Source organism: Sciurus vulgaris (assembly GCF_902686455.1).
Source record: "Sciurus vulgaris genome assembly, chromosome: 7".
NCBI lineage: Eukaryota > Metazoa > Chordata > Mammalia > Rodentia > Sciuridae > Sciurus > Sciurus vulgaris.
This window is the reverse complement of record NC_136467.1, coordinates 96,497,336-96,509,601: the sequence shown is the minus strand read 5'-3', so window position 1 is coordinate 96,509,601 and position 12,266 is coordinate 96,497,336. Positions and strand designations below refer to the sequence as shown.

At 33.0% G+C, this 12,266-nt stretch overlaps 1 protein-coding gene across 1 annotated transcript in view; it reads right to left on the bottom strand.

Moving 5' to 3' along the window:
• EYS (eyes shut homolog) overlaps positions 1–12,266 on the bottom strand; it is a gene marked incomplete at its 5' end in the record, with an annotated part of 1,696,555 nt that overhangs the window by 1,245,353 nt on the left and 438,936 nt on the right. The window contains 1 exon segment of the mRNA XM_079147376.1: positions 4,993–5,114. Within this exon segment, the coding sequence (XP_079003502.1) occupies positions 4,993–5,114 (122 nt within the window).

Sequence of the window (12,266 nt, the reverse complement as noted above, 5' to 3'; positions counted from 1 at the left end):
TGCTCATATGTATATACATATATAATGGTATGAAAGTAACATGCAAAGCTATGTAGTCCAATGAAATAAAACAATATGTAGTGAACTTGAGTGAATATAACGACTTTTTTTTTAAATTTTATGACTCAAATAAGTTAAGTGAATAGCTATAAAACACAGAAAATTCATGTCAAACTCAGACAATTTCCAAATTCTTTCTGTACCCTTTTAAGTTACTCTAAATTTAAAAGAAGTTAACTCAAACATATTAAATAATGATTATGGAAAACTCATTTTATCAGGTTTGATATTTCAGGCAAAATTCCATAAAACCCATGACTTAAATGCATTATTAAGACATAACATAGTCATAACAAAGGTTATATTTACCATCTAAGACATTTGAGACTGGAGAAAATTTGCCCCCTTTCTATGTAACAGGGAAATTGTGAAGAATATAATTTACCATTGCCTTTTTTTGTCGTGGTTGTAGAAATTATTTCTTTCCTTTTCTCCACCCGAAAATTGTTGGAACAGTTCTTTGCGTTTTAAATTCTGGCCTTCCCAAGCTCTGACACTGACTCAGAACTTCTGTGTTAATTTCCATCAAATGAGATTAAGCAAATCTTTAGGGAAAGGGAGGGCATGAAAGAAATGAAGGTTGAAGAACATGACAGTGAGCAGTTGGATGGATTGTGTGCTGAGAGGGAATTTTTAATCCTAGAGACAGAGCAGAACTTGGAGGTTTCAGATATTGCAATTGCATATACTGTCCAACCACAGGGACTTGACCGCTAATTAGCTAAGCATTGTGCACTTGAGGGTAGAGGAGCAGAAAAAGTTCTGGGAGTCAAATTTGGCATGCACAGATTAGAATCATTTAGCAGATTAACCTATCTTTAAAAGGGACAAAGGGGTGGCACAACAGGCACTTTAGTGGCAGACAAGATGAACTACACTGTAGGAACTGTGTCCTAATAATTTTGATTTGAGTCAACCCTAGCATTTATAATCTCAACAGGAGGAAACAGACAGGTCTCAAAGGACTGACATGAATTTTCTAACCATGCAGTTGTAAAAACCATTTATTTATTTATTTATTTATTTAGTACTAGAACCCTTATACATTCTGTTTGTTTTGACTACGGTGTGTTCAGGAGAAAATGTAAATCTGCTGTGTATCAGTATTATTTGTATGAGTTTTCATACAGTTGTGTATGAATAAAAACTTTGTTCTTTCCACATATTAATTCTATTGTACTATTTTTGTTTCTCCTGCTGTTATTAAAATTAAGCATTCATTATTCATGTATGATACAGAGGAAAATGAAAGTAAAATGAGAGGAAAAATACTAGACTAATTTGATCATACATATTTAAATAACCTCAAAAAATAGTTACTTTCAAATATACCTAAGACAGTTACAGTAGGGACTAAGCCTCACTATTCCTGTTTTTTAACATTTGTATCTTATTATTTGATAAACATTCAACAATTTTTTTCCAGTCCCCTTGTTTATTTAAGTTTACTGAGCCATAAAATAGGGAGAGAAGAGAATTGCCCCATTGTTATGGAAAACCTCTCATTGTGCTTTCAAAGTCTCCTGATTTTATGCTTTACATTCTAAATTCAACATCATGATGCTGCCATATAATCAGAAGATAATGTGGCATATGTGAAAAGGTTAACTTAAAGCTATACATATACCAAGCTTAGAGAAGCAGCAAGCCTCCTGTGAGTGGCAGTGCCTGGGCTTGTCCAGAGTCCTGTCCAGCAACAGGCAGGCTGCTCACTCTTGCCAAATGTGAATGCCTTGTAGATGAAATAAAGTCAGCTTTCTATGTATTAGGATTAAGTATTCTTTAGAAAACTGGTACTCTACATCTTCCTAATTTTATCTTCCAACACAAAGCATTCAGCATTTCATGGTTTATCTTTTACCAGTGAGTTGGTAAAAACAAAAAAATATAAACCTCAAGTTGAACCTTGCTTTATTTCATCTATAATGTCTAGTTCAAGCTTTATTCCAAAAGTATGAGTTTTATTTTAGCCTATTCTATTTGATATAATGTCTTGGGGATAATTTTTTGTTGTAGTGTATTATTATGAAATATGTTGTTTTTCTAATTATGTACCATTTGTCCTAATATCAAAATTCAATATTTACCAAAATATCTGAGTAACAAAATTATCTGAGCAAGCTTGGGTATTCAAACCTTGAATATCCTGAACAAAGGACTGGACCTTTACTGGCTCCTGGGACATAACCTATGAGGCCTTGAATATTGTGACTGATAATGCTGTTTGAAACCTGATGCCTTCAATTATGCCAACTAGATCATGTTAATGATGTAACTAAGGCTGGAAGTCTTTCTTTCCTTTATATATATATGCATAAAACCGCATCTTTTTATTTTGCATACTTTAATTTTGAAACAAAATAAAACACAACAAAAAAACACAATACAACATCCAAACTTGCTGCCCTATTGAGGGTGATGAGGATGCATCTTGCATTGAAGTAGATTAGGAGTTGCCTTTGAGAAATCTGCCCTCTGTATAGTTTCCTTTACATATGTATTTTTGCATGTCTGGGGCTATGGGTCAAAGCAGTGTCATGTTGACCACTGCAGGAGTGGGAGACCAGTCAGAGAAGCTCAGTGATGTAGGACCTCCATGCTTTTGTGAGTGATACTCAATAAAAACCTTGAACACCATCACGTAAATGAGCTTCCCTGGTTGGTGACACCCATACATGTTGCCCCACATTGTTTCTGATTTTTAAAACACTATTGACATAACTTCAAGAGTTGAACACTTGTGAAGCATGTCCCAGGTTTCTCTTAGACTTGGTCCTGGGTCATTTCCTTTTTCTCTTTTTAACCTATGAATTTTCATTTTAATAAACACTATGAAAGACTAAAACAATTTTTCGTAGTCTTTCTTGAGAATTATCAAATGCGAGGGTGGTCTTGGGGACCCCAGCCACAATATCAACAAGCTACAAAATACTTAGAACATCGTTTAACCTTTTAAAACAAACTTTTGTGTTCACAATACTTCTATTAGAAAAGATATCACAAATCCAATGACAATTCTTTCCTTGAAATTGATATATGATAAAAATATATATTTATATATGTACATATATATGTTAGATACTTTCAATAGTCCCCTTGTGTATAAACATCTTTTAATCAGTTAATAACATAGATAATCTAGTTGAGATTTAGTAGGGAACTTGATTTATTTTTTAACTTTTCTGCTTTCTCAGTTATTCTTATTTTAACGATTTCTAGAAATAGTCATCAAGAATTCCAGCTGATACTAAAGTTAATCTGACTAGCTTCTTACTGAAAATTTGGGAAATGGATAATGGAGAAAGCAGTATATTTGCATGTTCTATTATTTGGTATGATTCATCCTCTAAAGTTACAGCCCCTGACTTGTCAAATGATCTAGCTTAGTGTCACACACAAAAGTTGTGGTCAGGTCTAGAAGTGGAATGCTATGTTTTAGGGTATACAGTTCTTTCTATTAACAATAAACTATTATTCTTGAAGTTACAGCTGAAGACACAGGATAAAAAAGAAAGCTCAATTACACATGGATGTGCCACGTTAGATAATTTACCTGAAACTAAAAGAAACTCAGTCTTTTTAAACAAGACGTCATAATGATTTTATAGTTTCAGTTGTTGAGATGGCCCTGGGAAATTCACTTAGGGGTTCAACAATGGACCCAAGGTCTGGTTTTCTCAATCTTGCAGCTCTGATACCTTCAGAGTCACTCAAGATTAGACTGCAAAGCACCTACCTGAAGCCTGAAAACACCAACTATATGTTTAAAATCTAGAAGTTAAAAGTTCTAGAAAAGGACACACCTACCTCTTATATCCTATGTGTAGGTGAGGTAATCGTTCCTCAGAAAGAACTGTTCTTTTGTCTCAGAGACCAGTGTAGTGTCACCTGCCCATTCATAATGTGTTCCCTGAGTCTGGGATTAGATTAACATGATTAAAATAATACATTTGTTATGAATGGAGATGAAGCAACAAGACAATTACACATTCCTGAACAGAGGCTCAATGACCTATGGATCATCCCTGGTGCTGGTCATGGATATTCAAATGTTAGTTATAATTATTCCTTTAGGTATCTGCCTTCCTCGTGGGAAACAATTTGCTGCAAATTATCCTTTCATTGTAAAAACAAACAGTGTCAGAGCACCAACGAAAGTCAAAATATTTTGATGAAAACACTTGTTTTTGAAAGCCTTGCTTTCTAACTTCAACTAGTGTAGTCTTTTTGTAAAAATCAGTTCTGTTGTAAAGAATAAAGTATAAGCCTATACCAGTGTTGTAGCATTAACTTTTGTTGTATGTCATTTATTTTCTGAAGCCAGTGAGTGAGTGAGTCCACCTTGACTAGATGTGTTTTATGTCAGGCTTTCTGAGAAATGAGGAGCCTGAGGGGATCCCATTGATTTGCCAACTGTGTCACAGTTCATTTAAGGCAGAATGGCACATGCTTGTGACAAAGGCTATGACAAATGGATGTGTACAGAAGGGACAGCACCAACTCAGATGAATGAAGGAAATGATGGAGTATTCAACACGCGATGGAAATCACAGCAAAAGTTAAGATAGTGAATGACAGTGAATTTATGTACGAGAATTTAATATCTCAAGTTAGGTAAAAACAAATAACTGTGAGACAGTACTTTCAGAAGAATTTCTGAAAATTTATAGAAATTCAGTAATCACTGATAGCTATAAATCTATTTGTCATATAGTATGTAAACCAACTGGTATAGAGTGGCAAATAGAATATTTTTAACACAGTGAAGATAGAAAATAATATTGCTCAATTTTTTGTTTCCTAACCTTAAGAAGTATGTATATGTGTACTTGAATGTGGACATACCATATAGACAAAATTTCACTGAATTTGTAGGAGCTGAATTATGCTATTCTTCAGTAAGCTATATTAATAAGATCAGTGGGTACTAACAAGATGCAGATCTTTGCAGGATGAATTGTGCTCACAGACATTCAGGATACAGTCATCAGTGTCCCACTCATGGCGCTGCCCAGCGTAACCTGGGTTGCATAGGCAGGAAAGGCCACCAGCCACTGAAACCAACGAAGAAGAGAAAACTCTTTTATAATCTTTTAATCATAGTACAGGTATAGTAATTCCAATTACTCTTAAAATGCTGTAATCATCTATGCATTGCACTTTTAAACCCTTAAAGTGTGAATTCCTATATTTAATACTTGATCACACATTGCTATATTTAATACTCTATTACACTGTCTTCTGCAGTGTCTATTACATTGCTCTTATTCAGTTCTATTTGAAGTAAGAAGAATTATTTGAAATAAGAAAAATTACAATGGACATTTGATAACGGTTTGCAAAAAACTAAAAAATATGCAATTTCCTTTGTTCTCACTCTCTCTGAAGACAGAGGCAGCACACAAAACTTATAATTAGTAGCTAATTTGTGCATCAATTAACTTTGTCAGTTTGTTTTAGGTTCGATATACAAGTTAACTTGTTTTTAAAGTTCTGTGTTTAAAATAATAAATTGCAAATAAATTTCAAATAGTGATCTCAAAGCTGATATTCATCTACTTGAACCTTAATTAAGTAAGAGTTTTCACATGTATGTAAAATATTTTAAAATAATCAAATTATTATTAATTATGGGAGGAGAATGGTATCTGAAATGTTTCAGGGGAATGGTGACAGCATAAATTGTCATTGGAGCAAGAATGGATTTACAGTTCCTTTGTAGACAGTCCTTGGATTCTTCATTATCTCCAGGATTTACCATGTAATCTACACTCCCACTCTGCCTCTGTGTATGTACCTGTATTACTCTCGGTGAATACTTAGGTCTTAGGTGGCAACAGCATTTTCAATGCAATGTGCAGAACTTAGGTAGTTGCTCATAAGTAAGCATGTATAACTGGCTTCTAAGAAAAACAAGGCAGCCCAGAATCAATAGCAAGAGAAAGGGAGACACACAAGAATTGGTAGTCTTTAACAAAATTTTACTTATATATTTCAAATAGCATCTATTTTTAATGCAGACAATTAAGAAATATATAAGTAGAGTTTTAAATAAATTATTGTGATGAGTCAATTAATGCTTCTTTGTATGTTATACATGGAATTATATATATTAAGAAATTAAATTAAAACTGTGTGCCATACAATATGTCATTAAGACATTGTGGAGTCCCATCAATCATAATGATAATTAAAATATGTTTATAATTAGAATTCAGGTGTAGACACTAATGCATATTGGCAAGTAACAAACAACTAGACTCACATTAACTTTCATCATAGCTGTTATATAATTATATAATTACTTATTATATAATAAGTAGATGAGTGATTAATGATTTTTAATGCAAATAACAAAAAAAGGGATAACTGGATTATCAAAGAATCTGAAAGACAGAAATTGTTCTTAAAATAAACTGTGTTTTTATTGTAGATAAATATGTTGATCATTTTGGCGAAAAAAAAATAGCAAATGATTTATGTGCCATAAGAAAACCTGGGTAATTAAATTGGACATTCAGGAAAAATGGACATCACAAAAAATAATTGTTTAATCACATAAAGCAAAGAAACAAAATCATGAGAATTTTTTTCCTACCTTTAAGTTGCTAATTAGGTGACTGAGTGATAATTAATAACCATTTTATTGAGATATATGCTAAGCATATTATCCTGTGCTAATGGTTCTTGATTTATATATACTAGAAAATCCAGTCACTACATTTATATTAGTTTTGTTTATAAATATTATGTAAATGACTTTCTATTGAAATGAGTGTTTATAATATTATTTTCACTATTTAGTCATTGACTAAAGGCCTATGCAAAAATATATTTCAAAGGAGGTAAGATAAGGCAAAAGAAGGTGGACTCTTCTAGCTCACGTTTTCCTCATCATACCTTTTAGTTATATTCTGTTGCAATGCCATTTCATGTTTTTCCTGAGTCTCAGAAAAAGAAATAGTTGCTTCCACATAAAAATCTGCGTTTAAATAGTCTACGTCTCATTTTTCCTCTTTTTTTCCTTTTCATACTTACATGTTTTTCTTTTCTTCCTTATTCTTTTCCCTGTATAAATTTATATTATTTCATCAGGAAGAAGTAAGTGTGTGTGTGTGTGTGTGTGTGTGTGTGTGTGCGCGAGAGAGAGAGAGAGAGAGAGAGAGATGAGCTAAAATAATTTGAAATATCATTTAAAACAACACTTTCTCATGCCTACAAATAACTACTTTTAAGATTATACAATTTAAAATCGATTGTAAAAATAGTTAATTCTGACAACCAGAAATAAGAGCTGCATTTCATTAAATTTCCTCATTTTCTACAATTGCAATGAACAAAAATATAAACAAATTTGTCAGAAGAGCAGCACTTAGCGGAAACAATTCGCATTGAATTTGATGTTCAAGGGAAGCTAACTAGGTTTATATATGTGGACCTTCCTATTGCTGTGTCATGTTCTAAATTAGATTGCTCTACAAATATTACAACAGTGACTGACTGAGGGAACTCACCGTCACAGCAATATCTGTGTAGGCCAGGACTGGAACTGCACTCACTGACAATGATCTCGCAGGGTGGACCTGCAAAGCTTTTCCCACACTGGCACTGGAACCCAAGGGGAAATGTTTCCAGATCCATTTTCTCACTAAATGCAGCTCTATTCTCACAAGGGTTGCTAGCCTCACAAGGCCCAGATTCACAGTGCAAACCTGGAAAGGAATGCGTCCAAGTGTCAGTGCTTATCTGATGAACCAATTCCTGCAAATGCTGTCATCTGCCTGGCAGATTTCTGCATAAATGCATTCAATTTACTCACTGTGCGGGGACTTATAATTCTCCTCCACATTGTGATTGCGATTCTTTCTCTCTCTCTGTCTCTCTCCCCATTACAATTTAAGTAATGTTATTTATGATTTCTATGCTTCATCTAACAAAGTACCAGCAGGAAGCAATGTTAAGTGACAGCACTTTAAAAATACCATTTTTAAAAATACCACTTTTTTAATATTCCCCATGTCTTGTTCAACAATGTTCTCTGAAGACACTGCAATTATGAAAGTACATTATTAATGATTTCATGCTCCCATGTTTTCTTCCTGGTGCCCCAGGGATTGCTATCACTACAAGTTTTGCTTAATGGATTTGTTGCTATTCCCCAAACAAATAAACACCAAATAAGAACACTGAAATAAGCTTTTGAGCTTAACAGAAACACCTCATTCCTGAAATTAGGATTCATGTTTTATCATAAAAGTAACTCGAAAAAGCGATTGCCATTGTATGAAATACACACAAATATTTAGAGATAAGAAACAGAATGACTGACCCAAGAGGATCCATATCAAACAGGTATAAAGCATAACCAGAAACAACTAGTCTATCAAGCAAAATGTTATTAAGGTGTCTATTTTCCAAGCATAGTAAAAAAAAAAGATTTAGAAGATAAGCCATTGGGGAAGTATGCCAATAATAGCATTCATTCATTAAAATGTTAAGCAAATATGTATAAACAGAGGTTTAAAGCAACTGACTACATTTGAGGAAACAATGTCCAGTTACAATTAAATCTTTAAGCTGCTCAGATTTCCTAAGTAATTTCCCAACTACAGGGCTGAGGGGATAATGTACAGTATCAGGGTAAGAGATGAAGTTTTCAAAGGTCATAAGAACAATGATAGTTTGAGAAATTAAAAAACTTCAGGATCCTTATAATTCTTCCAACTATGACCACAAGAGAAAAAGGTAAAAATCTCCACCTAGAAGCTCCTTAAAACGTCAGCAATGTGTAAAGGAATCATGAATCAACAGAATATAATGTTCGTAAAATAAGAAAGAAAAACTGTGCCAAATTTAACAGACCCTCAGATTTTTAATTTCCAAGTATGGCAAGAAGAAAAACAAGAAAAAACACAAGTATACTTTCAAGTGTTAATTTTTACAAATAAAGCTTTTCTTCAATAAATAGATTAATAAATGCTACTTTTGTAGCAACTATTTAGGTAAGTATTAAGAATTCAAATGTGCACAGACCTCTTCCTTGTAATTAAATTCTGAGATTGAAATACATGGCATATTATAGTTATTTGAATACTATGTCATCATAATGAAAGTATTTTTTTTTTAAATTAGGGAAATTGCATTGTACAAACATCAGCCACATATGCATAAAGAAATAAATTGTTCCTAACAAAAATTTGTCATACATATCCTTTTGTTATAATCACCTATGCTTAGTATTTATTTTTGAGACTAGTTTTTTTTTTTTTTTTTTTTTTTTGCTATTGGGAAGTTAATTTAACTGTCACTTCATAAATGTTTTTATGACATATAGCTGAATAATAATTTATACTCATATTTTATAACGCATTCATGAGATATTTTATTTCGCAGAACATACATGAACTCCATCTACCTCCATACCCTGATGATTTGTATATTCATTATACAAATATGTTGAGAGTCCCATTTTGTGTCAAGTACTGTGGTAGATGGTAGGGTCATAAATAGTTAGGAATTCAAATCATTGAAGTGTAGAAGGGGGTAAATGTGGTTAATTTATGCTAAGTAGTTACTGTGGTGGGAAGAATTCCAATAAGGCCAGCAAAATCCTTACCACCAGTGTTTATGCCCTGTGAAACTCCCCTTATTTAAATGTGGGTGAGATGTGTGAATATCATAGAATATTATGCCATGATTATGTTCCATGGTATTGCAGAATGGATTTGGGGATATAATCAAAGTCCTCAATGAAAATAGAGATATTCAAATGAAAGAATAACCTGGGATCATTTTACCAAATCAGGTGAAACATTAAGTCACGTGTATTCTCTTGCTGTTCTTGAAAAAGCAAAATAAAGCTGCATAGGATATCATAGTTGCTGAAAAGACTCCAGGAGACCCCCATTTTGAAAGCAAGACCAGAGTCTTTAAAGTACATAGGACTAATTCTACCAAAAACCAGGAAGAGGAACTCTGGCCTTAGCTCACAGGCGTGACTGACATCTTGGTTTGTGAGACCATGAACAGACAGCACAGGTAAGCCAAGTATAAACTTCTAACTTTCAGAAATTATGAAACAAAAGAATATGAGTTGTTTCAAGTCTCCAAGCTCATGACAACTTTCTATATAGCAGAGAAAATGAATACAGTCAAATATAAGGATGACTAAAGCATCTTAAGTAGCACTTGAAAAGCTTCCTGAATTAGATGACATTTAAAATGAAGCCTAAATAATTAGCATACATTGTCAAGATTAAGCATGAAGGAAACCTAAGGGAAACAGAGGGATCTTTGTATAGAGAGAGTTCAGAAAATAAAGAACAAATCAATATGAATGGAACCCAGGCCACTGGTTTTAAGGGAGCTTTATTTCCTGTCCAAGTATGGGCAATGTGGTAGACTGAATACCTTTCCAAACTACCTTGTCTCTCTCCAAGTAGAAAGTATCTAGGTCCTAATGCTTGGAGACTAATGAATATTACTTTGTTTGGAATATAAAAATTTATAGATGTGGTTAAGGTAAGAATCTTCATATGGTGATATTATCCTGTTTATATGGGTGGGACTGAAATGTAATCATAAGGACATTTCAAGGTTCCTTAATAAAAGGGAGACGAGAAGTTAAAAAGAAGTAGGAGATAATATTATGAAAGCAATACTCTGGATAGATAGAAGGAAAGGGTCATGAGACCAGGAATACAGGCAGCCTCTAGGAGCTGGAAGAGGCAAGACAATAGATATCTTAGGAAGGAATGCAGTTTTGCAGAACTTAGTTTAGACTTCTGGCCTCCAAGGCTATAAAGTAATAAATCTGTGTAGTTTACCTTCTGTGAATTAGTTACAGCAGTCATAGGAAACTAATGCAATAAACAGAAGCTACAAGATAAATTCTGACAAAATGATAAATGCATCATTGTTGTGAAAATGCATCCTGATTTAAAAGATGTCAATATTAGCATATGATATGTTCGTCATTATGCTTACATGAGATAAAAAAAAAGGATGTGTTAAATTAAATTTCCTAATTTGAAATGATTTCTCTGAAGGTTGGGCAAGACCATAATAGACTTTGTGATCCACAGGATCTGTGCACTTTGGAACACTGTTGAAAGCTTTCTAAAAATTGTATTAAGTTCAGTTGTCCTCCTTATACTGAGAATCCCATTGCATTTCCAAGTTGTATTTAAAAAATACATAATGTTTCTTTCCTTCCCTGAGGTTTTATTTTGCTAAAAACTATATTCTCTTAAAATTGAGAAAGTAAGATAATATACATTTTATTTGCATATATATGTGGTAGGAAACATTAAAAGTCTGTTTTCATTAGTTTCTTTTTACAACAAAGTCATCAATTCAGCAAAACACAAATGATAAGTTTCCAACTGAAATTGTACTGATACTAGAAGTGTTCATTTAACGGAACTATTTTTCCTCTAATTGAAATTCCCACTTATCATATTAGCATATTATTTTCAAGTTTATGAATCATTTTAGTATTTAGTTCCTTGATAATGTTAAAATTCCTAAAGAAAAGACTTCAAAAACTCAAAGTGGATGTGGATGCTTATAAAAATTGAAAAAGCTAAACATAAGAGCATATTAACCTAGTATTTTGAACTTTTTCTGTATGATTATTTATGTAAACCTAGAGAAAAAAAATGCTGTTAGAAACTTTAAGCCACAGCAGAATTCAGATATTTTAAAAAGAGGATAATTTTAAAAACAAGTCAATAATAGACTTGAGGTTACATTTCTGCATGGAAGAAGTTCTATAAAAGTTGTATATGACAGGAATAAAAACATGATGTTATCTACCACAAAGATAAGGGATGTGGAAGATGCAATGCACAGCTTCTATAATCTGCATCAACAATATCAACAAAAAATGAAGGATTGGACTACACAGCATCTGCCTCTGCAGTGTGATCTGGGGATCTACACCAGGCAAGCAGAATCATTCTTTATGAAGCATACCTCAAAATATTAAAGATGTGTTCTAAATCTGTTTATATCCTCATAAAATCCATTGTGAATCTATTACACTTTATTGTTGGTGGTGTTTTACTAAAAGGAGGAATCAGCTGATTCTGCTTATCTTTAACGGACATTAAGTGGTAATGGATATTAGTGGACATTTTGTGCTTTGTAAAAGACCACATATGACTATTACCATGTATTATGCAGAAATTTGACATAGACCAATA